At 38.8% G+C, this 24,842-nt stretch overlaps 1 protein-coding gene and 1 pseudogene across 20 annotated transcripts in view; both read left to right on the top strand.

Annotated features, from left to right (window-relative positions):
* The window catches only part of NEB (nebulin), a 215,213-nt gene that overhangs the window by 79,625 nt on the left and 110,746 nt on the right, over positions 1-24,842 (top strand). For all 20 annotated transcript variants that reach the window (XM_064586520.1, XM_064586524.1, XM_064586538.1 and 17 more), the window contains exons 56-75: positions 366-473; positions 821-1,132; positions 1,597-1,800; positions 2,106-2,210; positions 2,297-2,404; positions 3,788-4,099; positions 4,393-4,596; positions 5,051-5,155; positions 7,848-7,955; positions 9,551-9,862; positions 12,928-13,131; positions 13,898-14,002; positions 15,460-15,567; positions 16,815-17,126; positions 17,450-17,653; positions 18,420-18,524; positions 21,356-21,463; positions 22,715-23,026; positions 23,350-23,553; positions 24,318-24,422. In XM_064586520.1, coding sequence (XP_064442590.1) covers positions 366-473; positions 821-1,132; positions 1,597-1,800; positions 2,106-2,210; positions 2,297-2,404; positions 3,788-4,099; positions 4,393-4,596; positions 5,051-5,155; positions 7,848-7,955; positions 9,551-9,862; positions 12,928-13,131; positions 13,898-14,002; positions 15,460-15,567; positions 16,815-17,126; positions 17,450-17,653; positions 18,420-18,524; positions 21,356-21,463; positions 22,715-23,026; positions 23,350-23,553; positions 24,318-24,422 — 3,645 coding nt within the window. The remainder of the gene's footprint in view (positions 1-365; positions 474-820; positions 1,133-1,596; positions 1,801-2,105; positions 2,211-2,296; positions 2,405-3,787; positions 4,100-4,392; positions 4,597-5,050; positions 5,156-7,847; positions 7,956-9,550; positions 9,863-12,927; positions 13,132-13,897; positions 14,003-15,459; positions 15,568-16,814; positions 17,127-17,449; positions 17,654-18,419; positions 18,525-21,355; positions 21,464-22,714; positions 23,027-23,349; positions 23,554-24,317; positions 24,423-24,842) is intronic.
* Positions 19,621-20,873, top strand: LOC135363878 (heterogeneous nuclear ribonucleoprotein A1-like; annotated as a pseudogene).

Here is a 24,842-nt window from a genome sequence, read left to right as displayed (position 1 = left end):
ATTTTTCCCCATGAAAGGCATGGCTCTTTTCTAACAAAAACTTCTAATGAAACACTCATAGTTAATTGGAAAACAGCACCTAAATGATATTTTATTTCATTTCTCTATCAATTTACTTCTGCCTCATTCTCATAAGTATTTGGGAAGAGCTGAAATTTAATTTTGTTGATCTGCGTAATCGAAGAGCTTTAAAGTTTAAAATAGGATCATTAACAATCAATGGGCATAATTTCCAATTACATTTGAGTATTCTAGAGCAGATACTATTTTCAGGGACTCTTAAAATATTTAGCACATTGCATTCATTATGCTACAGTTTTTTATGGAAAACAGCTTTTCCCAAAGTGATCTTCATCTCTTAACAGAAACTCTACCGAATGGGTTATGAGGAATTGAAGAAAAAAGGTTACGATCTTCCCCTTGATGCCATACCAATCAAAGCTGCAAAAGCATCCCGAGAAATTGCCAGTGAAGTAAGACTTTTTCCACTGTTTATATTGATTTGATTGCAATTTATCACTTTAACAAAGTTTCAATTTAATCTTAAATTGAACAAAATCTTCCAAGGAGTAACAAATTAAAACAGAGTGGAATGATCCCAAAGATGTAGTGTGGGATGAGGATAAACTCAAGGTATTTGTAGCTGGAATTTGTATGAAATTTATTATGTATGAAATTTGTACCTGGAGTTAGCCTTTAATCTTTCCTATCAAAAGACTTAAATCTGTGGCTCTCTAGGCTTTGTGAAATATGTGGAGTTCATGTGCTTTGTAATTGTAAGTTAATCTTGAAAGGAACAAGACATATTTTTTTCCTTTAGTACAAGTACAAGGAAGGCTTTCGCAAGCAGCTTGGCCACCACATTGGAGCCCGGGACATCAAAGATGACCCCAAGATGATGTGGTCCATGCATGTGGCCAAGATCCAGAGTGACAGGGAGTATAAGAAGGACTTTGAGAAGTGGAAGACCAAGTTCAGCAGCCCAGTGGACATGTTGGGGGTGGTCCTGGCCAAGAAGTGCCAGACCTTAGTCAGTGACATAGACTATAAGAACTTCCTACACCAGTGGACATGCCTGCCTGACCAGAATGACGTCACCCATGCTCGACAGGCCTATGACCTCCAGAGTGATGTGAGTCTAAGATTTTCCTTTGGCCAACTAAATATCATGTCTGCTTTCCTGAGAACCAAATTTTCCCTAAAGTGAGCAGAGTTGAGTTTACACAACTGAGTTTTATGTCCCTAGATTAATGCCCATGCCCCATCCAGTCCCCCAAATATCTGGAGGCACCATTATCCCACAGAGAAAGAACCAACAAATATTCTCCTGCTTTGGTGAAAGCCTCTAGTATTCTGATCTAGAAGAGTTGGATCATTCTCTATGTGCTGCTATTTAAAATGCTTTCTAAAGTAAAATGTTTTCCAAAATATGCTTCTGATTTGAATAGTCCATAGATTCACAACACATTTGTAAATTTCCCAAGAATTCAAGCATTTAAATATATATAGTCTAGTAAAATATGTAATATATAATTTTATTTCTTTCGGGGCATATTATTATGCTTATGTTAAGTGGTTTATCACCTATAATTTCAGAATTTGTACAAGGCTGACCTTCAGTGGCTAAGAGGCATTGGCTGGTTACCTAGTGGCTCTCTTGAGGATGAAAAGAACAAGAGAGCTACCCAGATTTTGAGTGATCACATTTACCGTCAGCACCCAGATAAATTCAAGTTTTCCAGCCTTATGGACTCCATCCCAATGGTTTTGGCAAAAAACAATGCTATTACCATGAACCATGTAAGTCTTGTCTTTACTTGAAGGGGGTATTTGTGTGTGTGTGTGTGTGTGTGTGTAAACATAGACATCTGTTTCTATAAAAGAAAAATCATATTTAATTCTTTTGCTTGGTATTAAAGTGGTTTTTAAGTAAGTGCTGTGCTTTCTACTGATACGACACATCTAGACCTGAAGGTGTCACAAATACCAACTCACAGAGCAGACTATCTTTATTCTCATTAAGAACCAGATTATTAAAACAGATTATTTTTATGTATCTATTCATTACTAGTCTGTACTAATCACATCTTTTTTGTTTGCTTTAGCGCCTCTATACAGAAGCTTGGGATAAAGATAAAACCACTGTCCACATTGTGCCAGATACTCCTGAAGTTTTACTGGCTAAACAAAACCAAATAAATTACAGTGAGGTCAGCAATATATTCATGGTGTATGATAGATTGTATTTATACTGCACTTTATAAATCAAACTCATGATGATTTATGTCTATTTCAGAAACTATATAAACTTGGCCTAGAAGAAGCCAAGAGGAAAGGCTATGATATGCGGCTGGATGCCATTCCCATCAGGGCGGCCAAGGCCTCCAGAGACATTGCAAGTGAAGTAAGTGCACCTAAAAAGTTCTTTGCCTTAACTTTAGCTCAAAGGTTTTTCTGTCTCCTGGTTATATAGTAGGGTAAGTAAGCTATGAGGTTAAAGTTCTTGCCAACAGTCTTTTTTCTAAGTAAATAGTTTAAAATAATGGTAATAAAATTCTCAATACAAAGCTATGGTTGAGTCTGTAGCAACATGCATTTCAAAATATTTTCCATTTCCTGCTGAATGAAAGCACTGGAGGGTGGGAGGATGGGTTAGCCTGGTGATGGGTATTAAAGAGGGCACATTCTGCATGGAGCACTGAGTGTTATACACAAACAATGAATCATGGAACACTACATCAAAAACTAATGATGTAATGTATGGTGATTAACATAACAATAAAAATTAAGAACAACAACAACAAAAAACAAAAATTCATTACAAAAAAAACACTGGATACTTGACTAGGTTCAGACATCCTTTGGGCTTTTCCACATGATATATTCTTATATACAATTGAACTCATTGTAGGATTCCTTCAAAACTAACTCATGCTTTATGAACTAATGAACCTATAAGGGCTGAATAAATAGGACACATTATTCATAGTCCAGCCATCCACAGGTACCATATGTTTGCTTCTGCATCTGGTGATTGGTTGCCAGTATTTTTTTTTTTAAAGATTTTATTTATTTATTTGACAGAGAGACCACGAGAGAGGGAACACAAGCAGGGGGAGTGGCAGAGGGAGAAGCAGGCTTCCCGCTGAGCAGGGAGCCGGATGCGGGGCTCGATCCCAGGACTCTGGGATCACGATCCGAGCCAAAGGCAAACGCTTAACGACTGAGCCACCCAGTCGCCCCAATATTTACTTTCTTTAAGTGATTTCTTTGCTTACATTTCTAGGAACTTTTATCCTTCTATTTCATTAGTCCATGAAGTCAAGAATATATTTTTTCTTTATTTCCAAAATATGAGAAGTAACCATAATTTAAAAATAAATGGTCAACAATCACAGAAGGGTTAAAAGTATTAATATATACCAATATAATGTAATACTTGCTGCCACTAAAATTCATGTTTATAGAGAATATTTAATGACACAGAAGAAGGCTTGTATAATTAGAAAAAGGAGATCCTATTCTAATTTTATTGTCTCTCTCTCTCTCTCACACACACACACACACACTATAAAAAGCAGTTATACGATGGTAATCATTGAATGGTAGAATAATGTCTTTATTTTTTGTGTAGGTATATATTTATTTTCTAAATGGCTTAAGAAGTACATGTATTTATATACAGGAGGAAATCACTATATTTTCAATGAAAAGGAAAATTAGGGCCTAGTAATTGCTTTTAACTAAAAGCTAAAATAGTTGATAATAAGTGTTTTTCTTTTTCTAGTTCAAGTACAAAGAAGGCTATCGTCAGCAGCTTGGCCATCACATTGGTGCCCGAGCAATACATGATGACCCCAAGATGATGTGGTCCATGCATGTGGCCAAGGTCCAGAGTGACAGGGAGTACAAGAAGGACTTTGAGAAGTGGAAGACCAAGTTCAGTAGCCCAGTGGACATGTTGGGGGTGGTCCTGGCCAAGAAGTGCCAGGCCTTAGTCAGTGACATAGACTATAAGAACTTCCTGCATGAGTGGACGTGCCTGCCGGACCAGAATGACGTCATCCATGCTCGGCAGGCCTATGACCTCCAGAGCGATGTGAGTATGTGAGAATCACAGTGGCATGCAAACGTAGGAAATCAGTGAATTAACACCGCTTGGAGAAGGTAGCAATAGATGGCACCAAGGTTACCAGCCCCTGCAAGGCGGGAATGGGATTTCTGCTTTCCTTGTGAGTATTGTTTAACTTTCCAGATCAAAAAAGAATATTATCTGATACACTACCTGTCCATCAAAGTGTATTTTCAAGAGTGCTCTTTATTTCATATCCTTCAGATGAACATGTTTTCCCAATGCCGAGACAAATATTTACTGACTGTTTGTCTCAACAGAATATGTACAAGTCAGATCTGCAGTGGTTGAGAGGCATCGGCTGGGTTCCCATTGGCTCTTTGGATGTGGAAAAATGCAAAAGGGCAACTGAAATTTTGAGTGATAAAATCTATCGCCAGCCTCCAGACAAATTCAAATTTACCAGCGTGACCGATTCTTTGGAACAAGTGTTAGCCAAGAATAATGCCATCACCATGAACAAGGTGAGGCTGCAAAATTCAGAGAACAAAGGTAGGACTCCAAAAGCCAAATCAAACAAAGAGAAGCATAACCAAGAAAAGAAAGCAAGCAAGCGTTGAGCAAGAGAAGACATCTATCTATCCATCCATCCATATCTATCTGTGTGTCACTTATATTAAATATTTACTTCAGTAGTTGTTTCATAGTTCTGATAAAATGACATGTTTTTATGGAAAAGCATCTTTGCATGAAAGATACTCTCAATTTCCTTTTGTTAACATATATTTCAGACTATAAGGCACTAAATATCTGTTCTATACACTAATTACTTGAAGATGTGTCTGCCATACATAATGTGTATAAGATGTATATATAACCTTTTGTTATTTCTCTTTATAAAGTCATTATGGTCCTGAAATTCTTCTTAATCATATACTGAATTTTTTTCCTGATGACATTATATATTTCCTTTCATAGCGTTTATACACGGAAGCCTGGGACAAAGATAAGATGCAGGTCCACATCATGCCAGACACACCAGAAATTATGTTGGCAAGAATGAACAAAATCAACTACAGCGAGGTGGGAGCAGATGCTAATTCTATGAAGTTTGCATGTTGTTTCTTATTTCAGTTAATCTGTCCAAGGTGATAAAATACTATACAACAACTTTATAAAGAATCTTTTTTTTTTTTTTGCTCCATGTGAATAGCAACTCTTGCGTTTCTCAATCCTCATCCTAAACATCAAACTTCAAGTAAAAAAGGTTATCACTTATGAAGTGAAAGATATAAGAATTAATGATTTAAGCAATAACCATAAGATGAATCAGACCTTCTTCTTTTATTAATTTTTTAAGTTAGGAAATTAGCAATAGATTAAATATACATTTATCTTCCCCTTATGCCTTATTGCTGTGCTAGATATATTTTCCATATATGATTTATTTTTTCCAAATTGTGGCTTAAAGTCAAAATTTAAGACTTTTAATGTATAAAATTAAGTCAAGGCCTAAAATCACAGTATTATCAAATAACCCAGAGAAAGAGACAGAAACAGAGAGAGGACCCGCCAAGGTATATATCAGCGAGCCTATTTCTTTTCACTTTCTGTGAGCCTAGGGCCATATGCCCGCCTGTCAGAACTATGGATGTTTAGGCTGAGAGGTCAGCATCTCTTCTAGTACAAGAGTCCCCACCCAACAGGTTGTCCCCCTGTCCTTGCTTAAGTGTTCTCAGTGACAAGGAGTTTCTCATAAATCAGCCCATTTGTTCTGGAAAATTCCATAAGAAAATTCTTCTGATGTAGAGTCACGGAGTTCTCTCTGCAGACTTTCATAGTTGTCTGAGGCTGTGCAAAACCAGTCCCTGCCAACTCCGTGAAAATGAGGGTAACTACTGTGGTGCCTCCCCTGCCCCCCCCCCCAACAATCCCCAGTTCCTGGGCATTCCTCACATGACATCCCTGCTAAAATGCGACCCTCCCAACCAAACAAAATCCTACAAGTGTAGAATACAGTTGACATCTTCTTTCCTCTTCTGGACATTTGACCTCTAATTCTGCACCCAGGGCTCCGGCACACGGGCAGCTTTGTCACTTCTGGGGCACGTGGAACTTGGGATCGACTAAAACCCAAACACATCTTACATGGGCTTAAGCTAGGTTTCCTCTATCCTGCCTTTATACCTTTGGCAACTTAAATTCAGTTTAAAATCAGTTCAAAGATTGACACTGATCTCTCTGCAGTTCCTTCTTCCTAGATTAAGCCGACTGGTTTAAGCCTGTGGAGATTTTTGTGAATCTGATTTTTCTGTCAGCTGATGTATTAGTTATTTCTCCCAGCTTTGTGCTACCAGCAAAGAAAATACTGTTTTTTTGAAAGTGTAAGTCAACAATATATCACTCTTCTGCAGGATATAACTTAGAGAATTTAGCTAGATGAGCCACCATCTTAAGTCATTTTATTTTGGTGAGTGCGAACTATAATTTTATTGCTTATATAACTAACTCTTCATTGTCTCCAAAACCGAAAGACATCAAGTCCTACTTGCAAAGCAAAAAGGAGTGAATTTTTTAGCTAAGCCTATAATATGTGTCCTATATCATTACAGAAAAGCATGTATTGTATGTGCAGGACTTTCAGGAAACAAAGAGCCTCTATAACTGGCCACTCAGCATTTCTGGAATTCTGGACTCTGTCTTTGCTGCAAAAGCTCAGAGAGGCTGTAGTGTTGCTGTTGGTTCAAAGAGACCTAGGGATAATGCTCTGAACAGAGTGCCTAACCTGCCTGGTCTGCTTTCTCCATCTTTTCTCTCTCAGCTTAGTTCAATCCTTTAGTACTTTTTGTCACGCAAAGGATAGGAAGATAAAATGCAAGTTTGATTATGTCACTCTTCCTCAAAGATTATTGTTGGCTTCCTATTTCCTATGGAATTAAGCACCAATTTATATTAGCATTAAGCCTTCAGTCCAACTCCAGGTTCTTCTCGGTCCTTTGCTGCCACTTGTCCCTGGCACTGCTCCCCACTTACTTTGACACCCCTGCACTTTCACTCCCTTGTGCTTTGATTCATGCAACGCCCTCTGGCGTTGACTGCTGTCCCAGTCTCCTGAAACCATACTCATCACTCAAGGTCCAGTGCAAAGATCAGCCCCTCTGCAGGAAATTTCCTGATTCTCAATTCAGAATTAATTACTCTTTCCTGGAGCCCTTTGTCAATGATATGCTTAAATGACCTCTCGTGGTTTGACTTTTTGGTAGCTTAGTCTGTAGGCTACCAGTCTTTCCATCAGTTCCCCAGAAACCTTGACGATGGAAGAAGTCTCACTCCTCTTTGATTCCCAAGTACCTAGCCCAGTCAGAGCACACAGTGGGTGCAGAATCAATGTGGATTGCATTAACGTCCATGATCAACAGTTAATCAAGTCTTTCACTCTTACCCACATTTTGCCACCTTAGGTCCACAAGTTTCAGCTTAATTTTTTAGTTCTCTTCAAAACTGATTCATGGTTATAACTAAAAATTTTGAAACAGTGGATATATCTATATTTAGTTAATTCAACGTAAGTTTTAAAATAAAAAAGCTGCAATGTTCTAAAAATGTATCATTTTTAAGTCTTCAGCAGACAGTGCAAAGACTTACAACTCTCAGAGTGAGATTATTATAGGGGCCTACCTGTGTCGAACTTAGTGAATTATTTTAGTCCCCTGTCAGTTTTTGGATATGAATGTCAACATCTATGTGTATTTATATATTTTTTGCCCAAACTTAGACTCTGTATAAACTTGCTAATGAAGAAGCGAAGAAGAAAGGCTACGACCTGCGAAGTGATGCCATCCCAATCGTGGCGGCCAAGGCCTCCCGGGACATCGCCAGTGATGTGAGTAACAGTGTCGCCCCAAGTATATAATCAGGCTGAAGTGACGTTGTCACTGAACTAAATCTTCAGAAAGAACTTTCCTCGCCCTTTGGAAATATGTCCTAGTGTATTTATGTGGGATTTTTCAAAAACCTAGTTTTGAGGGAAATGAAAAATTCAATGTTCGTACAAGGGGTTTATAACCTTTAGGACACAGTATTTTCGATGAAAACACCCGTCGAAAACAGAGAAAGATCCATTCACGTGGAAATTATTAGAGCACAGCTGCAGGCTTGGAGATATAAAAATTATCATGGTGCTTCTAGAAAGTATAACTCAAACTTAAGTACTCCCAATGAGAATCAGGTCCTGGCTTTATGTAACATTTTACTATACAATATTCACAAAAGTGATATGACACTTGCCATTATAATTCACCTTTCTAAGATTATGAAAAGAAGGCAGTGGATCCCTACCAGAGGTGGCTACTAGCCCGAGATTGTACCCTTAAAAACAGCTCCTGGCTGTCTAGCACATACCTCCCAGAATAAAACCATCATCCCTTCATTGTGCCTCAGATGATTCTTGAGGAACAGACCACTACTTTAAAAATCAAGGGCCCAGGATCTGGGAATATGGCAATACACTGGCCTTTATATTGTGTTAGTGACTCACTTTAGTTATGTACGTTGGACCTCCCCATGAATTTATGTCAACAATTATAAGTAACAATGACAACTAGGAAGTATTGAGAATTCCATGCTAAGAGCTTGACATGTGTTATCTTACTTATACTTCATAATTATCCTAGCACGTAAGTTTTGTCATTATCCCTGTTTTGTGGATTGCTTTAAGCAACTTTTCTAAAACCAAACTCTCAGTAGGTGGTGGAATTGAAACTCCAGACAACCTCATTACTTCCCACTGTACCATATTGTCTCCTGCTGACCCATCCATACTTTTCTTACTTAGTGATCTTTGAGACTAGAGGCATGTATTTTGAATAACTGCCTCAGATCCCGGGACAACATCACTGGACATGGAATAATAAAAACATTCTTGGCCTATGCAGGAGTAGAACCCATGACTTTTTTGGAGCATGCTCCAACCAGCTTTACTAGTATAATAATAGTAGTATTATATTAGTATACTAATAGTATACTATTTGTTTATAATAGCATAATACCTGGTATACTAAACTAGGTCCTTGACCTAGAGTACTACATCCTTCCAGGAGTCAGACACTCATTTTACGACTTATTAAACATGCCATGTCGCCAAGTGCATCTCTTTCCTGATATACTTTTAGTACCTAAAATTCATTTCTCCAAATTCCCTTGTTCAAATGGCCTCTCCCCACTGTGGGCACTACCTGCCTCTAAATTATTCCTTATCACTAGGCCATGGGTGATTTGGGATATGCACTACAATTATATGGATTCCATCTCTTCTCTTAACTCTATAAGCTTCAAGGGTAAAGGTCAGGATACCAGCTTGAGTTAATGCTTATTATCACAAGTCAACTTACAGCTTTGATGTAAGCAAGGTGATTTTGTACAGACTTTTGACCCCCAAGGGCTTATAATAAAAACCTGATTTGTGTGTTTTCATCTCAGTACAAATACAAAGATGGTTACCGAAAGCAACTTGGCCACCACATTGGAGCCCGAAATGTTGAGGATGACCCCAAGATAATGTGGTCCATGCATGTGGCCAAGATCCAGAGTGACAGGGAGTACAAGAAGGACTTTGAGAAGTGGAAGACCAAGTTCAGCAGCCCAGTGGACATGCTAGGAGTGGTCCTGGCTAAGCAGTGCCAGACCTTAGTCAGTGACGTGGACTATAAGAACTTCCTGCATGAGTGGACATGCCTGCCTGACCAGAATGACGTCATCCATGCTCGGCAGGCCTATGACCTCCAGAGCGATGTGAGTACAGCATCTATAAAAGAGCTGAGTTCAGAAATAATTTAAACTATATAAAAGTTATCCTTCATATGCAATCCATTGGCCCACTTAAGCTATTTATTGATTTATTGATCAGTGAGTGAGATCTCAATGAGAATATACTTTTTATTGCTTTATTATGAAGATGTTTAATAGGCTTTATAAAGAAATGAAGTTTACAAACTGGATTTGGTCCTATAAAAACAAAACCAGAATTAAGCAATGTTAGAATTCAGAGTCCACCAGATGGAGACATTTTCTTTTATTCTTTCAGAGGGGTAGAAACAACACATTTAAAAAAAAAAATTACTCTGAAATTTGTTTTTAGCTTCTTTACCAACCAAATGAGGTTATCATTAGAATTCTGATGCTTGCTAATTTTTATTCTTATGCTAATTGTTATTATGAAATAAGAGAAGTTACTGTGTAAACTGTTGGGTCAGTTCACTGACATTTTCTTCTCCTGGCACGGCTCTCTGTAGAGGGGTCACATGGTAATGCCAAACCCTAGTACTTGGTGCAGCTGCTTTCAGTATCATATCTGGGTGTGAGAAACACAGTTCCTACAGCACGTAGTTCATAACTGTTTGAAGGGATTATTAAGTGTTAGAGGATTTGGGAGAATAAAACAAATGAATAATAATTATACATTAATTAGCCATTACTGGAAACTGTACAAGCCCACCTGTGAAACCACTCACATTTGTTCTGTAGTTTTTGACACACACACCCTGTGTTTTGCAATTGTGTCCAAAAAGAAAGGTTTTGCCTGCGCATGAAAGAGAATTAAAATGGCTCATGTCACCCCTGGAGTGACAGCGTTGACAGACTGCCTGCATCTGTCTATTTGTTGAGTGCCTGTCCAAGATCTCCTCCCCCACCCTGTGATATACAGCCTTAATGGTTATTTGAAAGTTAACAGTTGGCATTGAAGATGGATCTCCAACCCTTCACTTTCAGTCTAGATGTATCTTTAGGTTCAAAATGAGTCTCTTGTAGACAGCATATGGATGGGTCCTGTCTTTTCATCCAGTCTGCAACCCTGTGCCGTTTTATGGGAGCATTTAGGCCATTCACGTTGAGAATGATTATTGAAAGATAAGAATTAATTGTCATCATGTTGCCTGTGTTCATCATCATTAGCCATCAGGGAAATTCAAATCAAAACCACACTGAGATACCACCTTACACCAGTTAGAATGGCAAAAATTGACAAGCAAGAAACAACAAATGTTGGAGAGGTTGTGGAGAAAGGGGAACCCTCTTACACTGTTGGTGGGAATGCAAGTTGGTACAGTCACTTTGGAAAACAGTGTGGAGGTGCCTCAGAAAATTAAAAATAGAGCTACCCTATGACCCAGCAATTGCACTCCTGGGTATTTACCCCAAAGACACAGTGAAAAGAAGGGCCATATGCACCCCAATGTTCATAGCAGCAATGTCTGCAATAGCCAAACTGTGGAAAGAGCCGAGATGCCCTTCAACAGATGAATGGATAAAGAAGATGTGGTCCATATATACAATGGAATATTACTCAGCCATCAGAAAGGATGACTACCCAACTTCTACATCAACATGGATGGGACTGGAGGAGATTATGCTAAGTGAAATAAGTCAAGCAGAGAAAGTCAATTATTCATATGGTTTCACTTATTTGTGGAACATAAGGAATAGCATGGAGGACATTAGGAGAAGCAAGGGAAAAATGAAGGGGGGAGGAAATCGGAGGGAGAGATGAACCATAGACTGTGGACTCTGAGAAACAAACTGAGGGTTTTAGAGGGGAGGGGTGAGGGATGGGTTAGCCCAATGATGGGTATTAAGGAGGGCACACACTGCATGGAGCACTGGGTGTTATACGAAAACAATGAATTGTGGATCACTACATCAAAAACTAATGATGTACTGTATGGTAACTAACATAACATAATAAAATTTTTAAAAAAGAAAGTTAACAGTCGTTTGAAAGTTAAAAAGCACTCCAGAGGTATGAAAAGTTATTGTTTTCATTCTTGTTGTTGTTATTTTGGGGGCAATTAGTAGTGAGTGTAGGGCAATTACAACAGGCTTTTTGTCTAGACTGCAAAATATCAGTCTCTATTTTCTACTTAATTGCTGTTAATGGTAAAATCCTTCAAATGAGCTGGGCAAAGGTCCAATTCCCTTGCTGTGAAGTAGTTATGAATACTTAATGGGTTCCCAAAAATCCTTAGCAGAAAAATGATTTTAAATCACAAGAGAAAGGTATGGAAAGACAGTTCTGGAAAGGAGTCCATCTTCTTGTCCTGAGCACTTGGTGGGAAGAGACCAGGGCCCTGGACCAGTGACATGGTTGTTTACTGCCCTGAGCCTTGGGCAGTGCTAAGGCCGGGAAAGTTCTGCTCAGTGCTTCGGCAGCTCTGTGTCATTACTATATCTTCACTTCTTTCTGTGTTTATTCTTAAAGAGCATTACAGATATTTTGAAAGATAAGGAAAAATATAGAAACCAATAAAACCCAATGTAATCTAACCACTGAAAAAACCCACTCCTACTCATGTAGTTTATCCACATACAGTGTGTTTTATGTTTTCTCTTCGTGTAATGTTATATTAATGACATTTCTACAAGTAACCAACATTCTTTACAGTAGAGCTTTTAATAGCTACAGAGGATTTCATTTGACTAGGCCTAACACGTATTTACTGGTAGCCTGCTGTGGGATGTATCTGTGGTTTCTCCCACTCTGGGATGCCATTGTTTTCCTATACACGTGGACATTATAATAATATTCACTGAACTGACTAACAGAAGATATTAGTTTAGATTATTCCTCTCCTTACAACGGGAAACTTATGGTCCTTTTTTGTTATGGCTAGGAGACGTCTCTAGGTCATTTTTGAACGTAGTTGCTCTTTCAGTTTGCCTAACACAGCTTATTTTATATTAAAAAATAACAACCATACAACAACTTACCAGTATTGTAAGTTATTACTGATTGCATTGGCTTCTGCACCCTAAATCTTTTAGTCTTGCTGAAGAGTTTCTGCCATTTTTCCTCTTTACAGAACATTTACAAATCAGATCTCCAGTGGCTGAGAGGCATCGGCTGGGTTCCCATTGGGTCTGTGGATGTGGTCAAGTGCAAGAGAGCTGCAGAGATACTGAGTGACAACATCTACCGCCAGCCTCCGGACAAGCTGAAGTTCACCAGTGTGCCTGATTCCCTGGAACAGGTGCTGGCCAAGAGCAATGCCCTCAACATGAACAAGGTGAGCCCCAGCTGCCTCGAGCTTCTCTAAGATGCCAAAAGTTGCTCTCATACTCTAACGACCAGTGCACTTAAAATTATCCATTGAAGTGTAGGGTCACATTTAGCTCCTAAATTGCATACTTGAAATCCTCCAAATAATTTCTATTATTTCCAGTTTTAACCTCGATAAGACTCAAACCTCAAATGGAATACCTTATACCAAAGTTTGGTTTATTTTTCCTAATTAGATTAATAATAATCATGCTTTATTGGACTTTTTGTAATTTCTATTTCAAATGGTTTTTAAAATTTTTTATTTAAATTCAATTTAATTAACATATACTGTATTATTAGTTTCAGAGGTAGAATTTAGTGATTCATCAGTCTTATGTAATACCCAGTACTCCTCACATCTCATGCCTTCCTTAATGCCCATTACCCAATTACCCCATCCTCCCACCCAGCTCCCTTCCAGCAGCCCTCAGTTTGTTTCCTAGAGTTAAGAGTCTCTTAAGATTTGCCTCTTTCTCTGTTTTCATCTTACTTTATTTTTCCTTCCCTTCCCCTATGTTCATCTGTTCTGTTTCTTAAATTCTGCATATGAGTGAAATCATACGGTATTTGTCTTTCTCTGACTGACTTATTTTGCTTAGTGTATAATACCCTTTAGTTCCATCCACGTTATTGCAAATGGCTAGATTTCTTTCTCTTTGATGGCTGAGTTATATTCCATTGCGTATATATACACCAACCTTCAAATGGTTTTCTGTCATCTTCTTTGATAGCATTTATACACAGAGGCTTGGGACAAAGACAAGACTCAAGTTCATATAATGCCTGATACCCCGGAGATCATGTTGGCAAGGCAGAACAAGCTCAACTACAGTGAGGTAAGTACAAAATTCTGTGGTGCTGCACTGATTTTGTTATCAGCGTTACTGTTTGTTTTCCTGTACTTACTTTTGTGGAGATTCTCAGGCCTCAGCTATCTTTCATTTCTGGGTTGAATATTATAGCTATAGGATTCTCTGGGCAAACTGAAGTCACGTTACCTTTTTAGTTTATGGCCATTGCCGATGTGGGTCATTGGGGCTGAGGAGTATTTTTAGCATTTTCCAAGGGGTAAGATGGCCAGACAAAACAGTGGCTCAATATTTATACTGAAACACTACTTGTTGGTTACCTAATATTCAAGTCCAACTGGGCATGCTGTCTTCTTCTTTTCTAAATCTGGCAGTCTTACCAGGGGGAACTCTGATAATACGTACCTTTTCCCTACCTGGATCCTGAATAAAATTGAGAGGTAAAACAAAGGAAGTCTAGATAGAAGTTGAAATCTCACATTTTTTACCACTAAAGTTAGGTTCAAGGATACATTTGTATGAGAACTAAATGAGCCTAACCGAACCCCAGAATTAGGTTCCCATTTGTCCAGAGGAGGCCACACTGGAGCAGGGAGGTCAGCTCCACTCCCCTCAGGGCTAAGGTCTTGCTTAGAGCCCAGAGAAACAGAGAAGAACACTGGACTTATTCCTAGAGGGAACAGGTTAAAGCTGAGCAGGAGTGCCCAGTTATCCCTACCAGTTAAATAAATCAGTAAGTCAGTGCACTTCTTCCCAGGCAGAGAGTAAAGGGGCAGAGAAAGGAGAAAGGTCAGAGAAAAATAACTGAGCTCCTTCTATAGAAAGAAAGCTTCAGGCATGGGAAAGAAGTGTTCTCTATGAACAGCACCGATTTTTTTTAATGTAAAATGCAATGTATAGGCACATGTTTTACTAATAGGATACAGCCAAAATTTAGAATCTTAAAGTTGTGATTATAGTCCAGTTAGCTATGTTTTAAATTGTACTTCAGTCTTTTTCTCATTTGTTTTTTAAACATTATAAAGTATTACCTGTCTGTGAAAGATGTTTTAATAAAGAAATGGATAAAAGTATATAAGTGTATATATTTTATATATAAATGAATAATACTAAATATGGTTCTACAATTTTTTCACTTAGAAATATGTAGAAATTGATGCTTTGTCAATTGATCTATATTATTAAATTATAATATGTTGATATGCATACTATATCAAACCACATGATATATATTAATCTACAATATATATAATGGATTAATATATCAATCTATGTTAATACCAATCGATCTCATTTATTTCTAAAGCTAGGTATATGTTTTTGTTTTTGTTTTGGTAAGATGTAATTTATTTACTTTCAACATTGCTAGAAATTTAGGTTATTTCCAGAGCCTATCCTTTTTAAAATTATTCAGTATGTCACTTAGTAATCTCTCAATTGTTGCTGTCAAACTTTTCACTTTAACTCTGACACTCTTTCTGTAGATTCTGTATAAACTCGCCAACGAAGAAGCAAAGAAGAAAGGCTACGACCTGCGAATCGATGCCATCCCCATCGTGGTGGCCAAGGCCTCCCGGGACATTGCTAGTGATGTGAGTAGCAACACTTCATGTATGCACAAGGCTGGATGGAGTTGGGGGGAATGATCATCATTACAGCAGGGAGATGCATCTGGGTGCCAGTTAAAGCACATTTATTGTGCTTTAAGTGGAAAAAAAAAAGTCTTTCATTGGAGAAAGCTCTTTTATATTTTTAACTCCAAACAACTTTAATATTCATGTCCCACAGGTGGAGAGGGTATCCTAAACTTCAGTATAAAATTGAATTTGAATCTATAGTTGCTCATATCTACAATTATGAGACATTCATCTCCATATTTTGAGCATATAGCTTATAGAGAAATGAGAAAATGCCAGAAGGGTTAAAAAAAAATAACTTGCTTACATGTGTTGGCTCAACATCAGAAAAAGACCTGGTTCAGCCAGGTCTAGGAAAATGTACCTTTCCCTGAACCTGATCTGGATTTTTGCCAACTCTTTCTTTGGAAAATTACCTTAAGTGTTTCCTTCTGAGTTCTTTTTAAATAAAAACAGAGAAACGAAGACAACCAAAATTGATAAGATGGTGATCCTGATTTGTCTTTCTGCCGTCTCTGAAAGAAGTGGGTCCTTTGGTGAAGAATTCAGGCTTCCATAAACATACATTAGGATTTGTGTGATGTTGTTGCCTAAAGTGAAGAGAAAATATCCAGTCAGCCCTTACCACCACCACCACCACCAAAATGCTTTCTTGTAGTTATATGATCTGTTTCCTCGCTCAGAGAATCCTAAGAAACCCCAGCCAAATTTGATCTCCAACAGAGCAGGGTATGCAGGATAGAAAACGCAAGTCAGTCGATTTTAGGGAGTCAGGTGACCCAGTGAAGGTCAACAGAGCTAGAATTGGGAGGCCTGAGGGATGGGTCAGGGAGGTAATATGGTACCTGTGGACTGGGGAGTAGCATTCTCAAAATCATATATAAAATTTCTGGGTTAGTGATTTCACTGGCCCAAGATGAAGAAAAGGCCGTATTGTACTTTTGTGTACAGTACTATTGTGACTGATTTTCTGGAAGTGTTGCTGCCTTTATTTCCGGGGTCTTAATGTCTGCAAACCATAGAACTATCCAGTTTGGCCTGTTTTCCCATTAGAGTACTGCTGTGAAGTCATATCAGAATTTAGGATGAGGAGATAAGTTGATATTCAGATGATTCCAAATTTAAAATAATGATGTTTTAAACTAAAGGACTTTTAGCCCTTCCTATTCGTGTTTGTTTTTAAATGACTACTTTTATTTCAGTACAAATACAAAGATGGTTACCGAAAGCAACTTGGCCACCACATTGGAGCCCGAAATGTTGAGGATGACCCCAAGATAATGTGGTCCATGCATGTGGCCAAGATCCAGAGTGACAGGGAGTACAAGAAGGACTTTGAGAAGTGGAAGACCAAATTCAGCAGCCCAGTGGACATGTTGGGGGTGGTCTTGGCCAAGAAGTGCCAGACCTTAGTCAGTGACGTGGACTATAAGAACTTCCTGCATGAGTGGACGTGCCTTCCTGACCAGAATGATGTCATCCATGCTCGCAAGGCCTATGACCTCCAGAGTGACGTGAGTACCAGGACCCATTATATACCACTGGTGACCATGCTTATGATAGTTAATACACGGTGATACATAAATAATGGTCTAGGATTTAGTTCGAACCCTCAGAAGTAATAACACTTTTTCTCTTTGCCTCTCATTGACTGAGCCTTACTTTTCTTTTAGCGAGAACATGATACCACCAAGCTATATCTAATTGGGCTTCATATTTGAAAAGACATAGACATGAAGTTTGGCTATTAAAGTTTTTCAGTCTTTTTCTTTCATTTTTTTAAATCAAGTGTCATAACAGCTTAAGTAAGGCTTGCTTTTGTGTTTGATCTCACCAGAACATTTACAAATCAGATCTCCAGTGGCTGAGAGGCATCGGCTGGGTTCCCATTGGGTCTGTGGATGTGGTCAAGTGCAAGAGAGCTGCAGAGATACTGAGTGACAACATCTACCGCCAGCCTCCGGACAAGCTGAAGTTCACCAGTGTGCCTGATTCCCTGGAACAGGTGCTGGCCAAGAGCAATGCCCTCAACATGAACAAGGTGAGCCCCAGCTGCCTCGAGCGTCTCTAAGATGCCAAAAGTTGCTCTCATACTCTAACGACCAGTGCACTTAAAATTATCCATTGAAGTGTAGGGTCACATTTAGCTCCTAAATTGCATACTTGAAATCCTCTAAATAATTTCTATTATTTCCAGTTTTAACCTCGATAAGACTCAAACCTCAAATGGAATACCTTATACCAAAGTTTGGTTTATTTTTCCTAATTAGATTAATAATAATCATGCTTTATTGGACTTTTTGTAATTTCTATTTCAAATGGTTTTTTAAATTTTTTATTTAAATTCAATTTAATTAACATATACTGTATTATTAGTTTCAGAGGTAGAATTTAGTGATTCATCAGTCTTATGTAATACCCAGTACTCCTCACATCTCATGCCTTCCTTAATGCCCATTACCCAATTACCCCATCCTCCCACCCAGCTCCCTTCCAGCAGCCCTCAGTTTGTTTCCTAGAGTTAAGAGTCTCTTAAGATTTGCCTCTTTCTCTGTTTTCATCTTACTTTATTTTTCCTTCCCTTCCCCTATGTTCATCTGTTCTGTTTCTTAAATTCTGCGTATGAGTGAAATCATACGGTATTTGTCTTTCTCTGACTGACTTATTTTGCTTAGTGTATAATACCCTTTAGTTCCATCCACGTTATTGCAAATGGCTAGATTTCTTTCTCTTTGATGGCTGAGTTATATTCCATTGCGTATATATACACCAACCTTCAAATGGTTTTCTGTCATCTTCTTTGATAGCATTTATACACAGAGGCTTGGGACAAAGACAAGACTCAAGTTCATATAATGCCTGATACCCCGGAGATCATGTTGGCAAGGCAGAACAAGCTCAACTACAGTGAGGTAAGTACAAAATTCTGTGGTGCTGCACTGATTTTGTTATCAGCGTTACTGTTTGTTTTCCTGTACTTACTTTTGTGGAGATTCTCAGGCCTCAGCTATCTTTCATTTCTGGGTTGAATATTATATGCTATAGGATTCTCTGGGCAAACTGAAGTCACGTTACCTTTTTAGTTTATGGCCATTGCCGATGTGGGTCATTGGGGCTGAGGAATACTTTTAGCATTTTCCAAGGGGTAAGATGGCCAGACAAAACAGTGGCTCAATATTTATACTGAAACACTACTTGTTGGTTACCTAATATTCAAGTCCAACTGGGCATGCTGTCTTCTTCTTTTCTAAATCTGGCAGTCTTACCAGGGGGAACTCTGATAATACTTACCTTTTCCCTACCTGGATCCTGAATAAAATTGAGAGGTAAAACAAAGGAAGTCTAAATAGAAGTTGAAATCTCACATTTTTTACCACTAAAGTTAGGTTCAAGGATACATTTGTATGAGAACTAAATGAGCCTAACCGAACCCCAGAATTAGGTTCCCATTTGTCCAGAGGAGGCCACACTGGAGCAGGGAGGTCAGCTCCACTCCCCTCAGGGCTAAGGTCTTGCTTAGAGCCCAGAGAAACAGAGAAGAACACTGGACTTATTCCTAGAGGGAACAGGTTAAAGCTGAGCAGGAGTGCCCAGTTATCCCTACCAGTTAAATAAATCAGTAAGTCAGTGCACTTCTTCCCAGGCAGAGAGTAAAGGGGTAGAGAAAGGAGAAAGGTCAGAGAAAAATAACTGAGCTCCTTCTATAGAAAGAAGCTTCAGGCATGGGAAAGAAGTGTTCTCTATGAACAGCACTGATTTTTTTTAATGTAAAATGCAATATATAGGCACATGTTTTATTAATATGATACAGCCAAAATTTAGAATCTTAAAGTTGTGATTATAGTCCAGTTAGCTATGTTTTAAATTGTACTTCAGTCTTTTTCTCATTTGTTTTTTAAACATTATAAAGTATTACCTGTCTGTGAAAGATGTTTTAATAAAGAAATGGATAAAAGTATATAAGTGGCTTTTTTCTGCCCATGGACACCGCCGAGTAAGCATCGTTAGTCTCCCCTCCCACCACCGTCATGTCTAAGTCAGGGTCTCCCATAGAGCCTGAACAACTGTGGAAGCTCTTCATCGGAGGTTTGAGCTTTGAAACAACCGATGAGAGTCTGAGGAGCCATTTTGAGCAATGGGGAACGCTTACGGACTGTGTGGTAATGAGAGATCCAAACACCAAGCGCTCCAGAGGCTTTGGGTTTGTCATATATGCCACTGTGGAGGAGGTGGATGCAGCCATGAATGCAAGGCCACACAAGGTGGATGGAAGAGTTGTGGAACCAAAGAGGGCTGTCTCAAGAGAAGATTCTCAAAGACCTGGTGCCCACTTAACTGTGAAAAAGATTTTTGTTGGTGGCATTAAAGAAGACACTGAAGAACATCATCTAAGAGATTATTTTGAACAGTATGGGAAAATTGAAGTGATTGAGAACATGACTGACCGGGGCAGTGGCAAAAAGAGAGGTTTTGCTTTTGTAACATTTGATGACCATGACGCGCTGTAGACAAGATTGTCATTCAAAAATACCATACTGTGAATGGCCACAACTGTGAAGTAAGGAAAGCCCTATCTAAGCAAGAGATGGCTAGTGCTTCATCCAGCCAAAGAGGTCGAAGTGGTTCTGGAAACTTTGGTGGTTGTCGTGGAGGTGGTTTTGGTGGGAATGACAACTTTGGTAGTGGAGGGAACTTCAGTGGTCGAGGTGGCTTTGGTGGCAGTCGAGGTGGTGGTGGATATGGTGGCACTGGGGATGGCTATAACGGATTTGGTAATGATGGAAGCAACTTTGGAGGTGGCGGAAGCTATAATGATTTTGGCAATTACAACAATCAATCCTCAAATTTTGGACCCATGAAAGGAGGAAATTTTGGAGGCAAAAGCTCTGGCCCCTATGGCGATGGAGGCCAATACTTCACCAAACCATGAAACCAAGGTGGCTGTGGTGGTTCCAGCGGCAGCAGTAGCTACGGCAGTGGCAGAAGGTTCTAATTACTGCCAGGAAACAAAGCTTAGCAGGAGAGGAGAGCCAGAGAAGTGACAGGGAAGCTACAGGTTACAACAGATTTGTGAACTCAGCCAAGCACAGTGGTGGCAGGGCCTAGCTGCTACAAAGAAGACATGTTTTAGACAATACTCATGTGTATGGGCAAAAAACTCGGGGACTGTATTTGTGACTAATTGTATAACAGGTTATTTTAGTTTCTGTTCTGTGGAAAGTGTAAAGCATTCCAAGAAAGGATTTTAATGTAGATTTTTTTTTTTTTGCACCCATGCTGTTGATTGCTAAATGTAATAGTCTGATCATGACGCTGAATAAATGTGTCTTTAAAAAATATATATATATATATAAGTGTATATATTTTATATATAAATGAATAATACTAAACATTGTTCTACAATTTTTTCACTTAGAAATATGTAGAAATTGATGCTTTGTCAATTGATCTATATTATTATAATATGTTGATATGCATAATGTATCAAAACACATGATATATATTAATCTACAATATATATAATGGATTAATATATCAATCTATGTTAATACCAATCAATCTCATTTATTTCTAAAGCTAGGTATATGTTTTTGTTTTGGTAAGATGTAATTTATTTACTTTCAACATTGCTAGAAATTTAGTTATTTCCAGAGCCTATCCTTTTTAAAATTATGCAGTATGTCACTTAGTAATCTCCCAATTGTTGCTGTCAAACTTTTTAACTCTGACACTCTTTCTGTAGATTCTGTATAAACTCGCCAACGAAGAAGCAAAGAAGAAAGGCTACGACCTGCGAATCGATGCCATCCCCATCGTGGCGGCCAAGGCCTCCCGGGACATTGCTAGTGATGTGAGTAGCAACACTTCATGTATGCACAAGGCTGGATGGAGGTGGGGGGAATGATCATCATTACAGCAGGGAGATGCATCTGGGTGCCAGTTAAAGCACATTTATTGTGCTTTAAGTGGGAAAAAAAAAAAGTCTTTCATTGGAGAAAGCTCTTTTATATTTTTAACTCCAAACAACTTTAATATTCATGTCCCACAGGTGGAGAGGGTATCCTAAACTTCAGTATAAAATTGAATTTGAATCTATAGTTGCTCATATCTACAATTATGAGACATTCATCTCCATATTTTGAGCATATAGCTTAATAGAGAAATGAGAAAATGCCAGAAGGGTTAAAAAAAAAATAACTTGCTTACATGTGTTGGCTCAACATCAGAAAAAGACCTGGTTCAGCCAGGTCTAGGAAAATGTACCTTTCCCTGAACCTGATCTGGATTTTTGCCAACTCTTTCTTTGGAAAATTACCTTAAGTGTTTCCTTCTGAGTTCTTTTTAAATAAAAACAGAAAAACGAAGACAACCAAAATTGATAAGATGGTGATCCTGATTTGTCTTTCTGCCGTCTCTGAAAGAAGTGGGTCCTTTGGTGAAGAATTCAGGCTTCCATAAACATACATTAGGATTTGTGTGATGTTGTTGCCTAAAGTGAAGAGAAAATATCCAGTCAGCCCTTACCACCACCACCACCACCAAAATGCTTTCTTGTAGTTATATAATCTGTTTCCTCGCTCAGAGAATCCTAAGAAACCCCAGCCAAATTTGATCTCCAACAGAGCAGGGTATGCAGGATAGAAAACGCAAGTCAGTCGATTTTAGGGAGTCAGGTGACCCAGTGAAGGTCAACAGAGCTAGAATTGGGAGGCCTGAGGGATGGGTCAGGGAGGTAATATGGTACCTGTGGACTGGGGAGTAGCATTCTCAAAATCATATATAAAATTTCTGGGTTAGTGATTTCACTGGCCCAAGATGAAGAAAAGGCCGTATTGTACTTTTGTGTACAGTACTATTGTGACTGATTTTCTGGAAGTGTTGCTGCCTTTATTTCCAGGGACTTAATGTCTGCAAACCATAGAACTATCCAGTTTGGCCTGTTTTCCCATTAGAGTACTGCTGTGAAGTCATATCAGAATTTAGGATGAGGAGATAAGTTGATATTCAGATGATTCCAAATTTAAAATAATGATGTTTTAAACTAAAGGACTTCTAGCCCTTCCTATTCGTGTTTGCTTTTAAATGACTACTTTTATTTCAGTACAAATACAAAGATGGTTACCGAAAGCAACTTGGCCACCACATTGGAGCCCGAAATGTTGAGGATGACCCCAAGATAATGTGGTCCATGCATGTGGCCAAGATCCAGAGTGACAGGGAGTACAAGAAGGACTTTGAGAAGTGGAAGACCAAATTCAGCAGCCCAGTGGACATGTTGGGGGTGGTCTTGGCCAAGAAGTGCCAGACCTTAGTCAGTGACGTGGACTATAAGAACTTCCTGCATGAGTGGACGTGCCTTCCTGACCAGAATGATGTCATCCATGCTCGCAAGGCCTATGACCTCCAGAGTGACGTGAGTACCAGGACCCATTATATACCACTGGTGACCATGCTTATGATAGTTAATACACGGTGATACATAAATAATGGTCTAGGATTTAGTTCGAACCCTCAGAAGTAATAACACTTTTTCTCTTTGCCTCTCATTGACTGAGCCTTACTTTTCTTTTAGCGAGAACATGATACCACCAAGCTATATCTAATTGGGCTTCATATTTGAAAAGACATAGACATGAAGTTTGGCTATTAAAGTTTTTCAGTCTTTTTCTTTCATTTTTTTAAATCAAGTGTCATAACAGCTTAAGTAAGGCTTGCTTTTGTGTTTGATCTCACCAGAACATTTACAAATCAGATCTCCAGTGGCTGAGAGGCATCGGCTGGGTTCCCATTGGGTCTGTGGATGTGGTCAAGTGCAAGAGAGCTGCAGAGATACTGAGTGACAACATCTACCGCCAGCCTCCGGACAAGCTGAAGTTCACCAGTGTGCCTGATTCCCTGGAACAGGTGCTGGCCAAGAGCAATGCCCTCAACATGAACAAGGTGAGCCCCAGCTGCCTCGAGCGTCTCTAAGATGCCAAAAGTTGCTCTCATACTCTAACGACCAGTGCACTTAAAATTATCCATTGAAGTGTAGGGTCACATTTAGCTCCTAAATTGCATACTTGAAATCCTCTAAATAATTTCTATTATTTCCAGTTTTAACCTCGATAAGACTCAAACCTCAAATGGAATACCTTATACCAAAGTTTGGTTTATTTTTCCTAATTAGATTAATAATAATCATGCTTTATTGGACTTTTTGTAATTTCTATTTCAAATGGTTTTTTAAATTTTTTATTTAAATTCAATTTAATTAACATATACTGTATTATTAGTTTCAGAGGTAGAATTTAGTGATTCATCAGTCTTATGTAATACCCAGTACTCCTCACATCTCATGCCTTCCTTAATGCCCATTACCCAATTACCCCATCCTCCCACCCAGCTCCCTTCCAGCAGCCCTCAGTTTGTTTCCTAGAGTTAAGAGTCTCTTAAGATTTGCCTCTTTCTGTTTTCATCTTACTTTATTTTTCCTTCCCTTCCCCTATGTTCATCTGTTCTGTTTCTTAAATTCTGCATATGAGTGAAATCATACGGTATTTGTCTTTCTCTGACTGACTTATTTTGCTTAGTGTATAATACCCTTTAGTTCCATCCACGTTATTGCAAATGGCTAGATTTCTTTCTCTTTGATGGCTGAGTTATATTCCATTGCGTATATATACACCAACCTTCAAATGGTTTTCTGTCATCTTCTTTGATAGCATTTATACACAGAGGCTTGGGACAAAGACAAGACTCAAGTTCATATAATGCCTGATACCCCGGAGATCATGTTGGCAAGGCAGAACAAGCTCAACTACAGTGAGGTAAGTACAAAATTCTGTGGTGCTGCACTGATTTTGTTATCAGCGTTACTGTTTGTTTTCCTGTACTTACTTTTGTGGAGATTCTCAGGCCTCAGCTATCATGGTACATGTGGCGCTGTGATATGAACACTCAGCTTATCCAGTCTTTCATTTCTGGGTTGAATATTATAGCTATAGGATTCTCTGGGCAAACTGAAGTCACGTTACCTTTTTAGTTTATGGCCATTGCCGATGTGGGTCATTGGGGCTGAGGAGTATTTTTAGCATTTTCCAAGGGGTAAGATGGCCAGACAAAACAGTGGCTCAATATTTATACTGAAACACTACTTGTTGGTTACCTAATATTCAAGTCCAACTGGGCATGCTGTCTTCTTCTTTTCTAAATCTGGCAGTCTTACCAGGGGGAACTCTGATAATATG

The sequence above is a fragment of the Mirounga angustirostris genome, unplaced genomic scaffold (genome assembly GCF_029215605.1).
Source record: "Mirounga angustirostris isolate CCGP_5_RB_7025 unplaced genomic scaffold, mMirAng1.0.hap1 SCAF_3, whole genome shotgun sequence".
Lineage (NCBI taxonomy): Eukaryota > Metazoa > Chordata > Mammalia > Carnivora > Phocidae > Mirounga > Mirounga angustirostris.
Note: the sequence above shows the minus strand (reverse complement) of the source record. Positions and strands in the feature narration are given on the sequence as shown.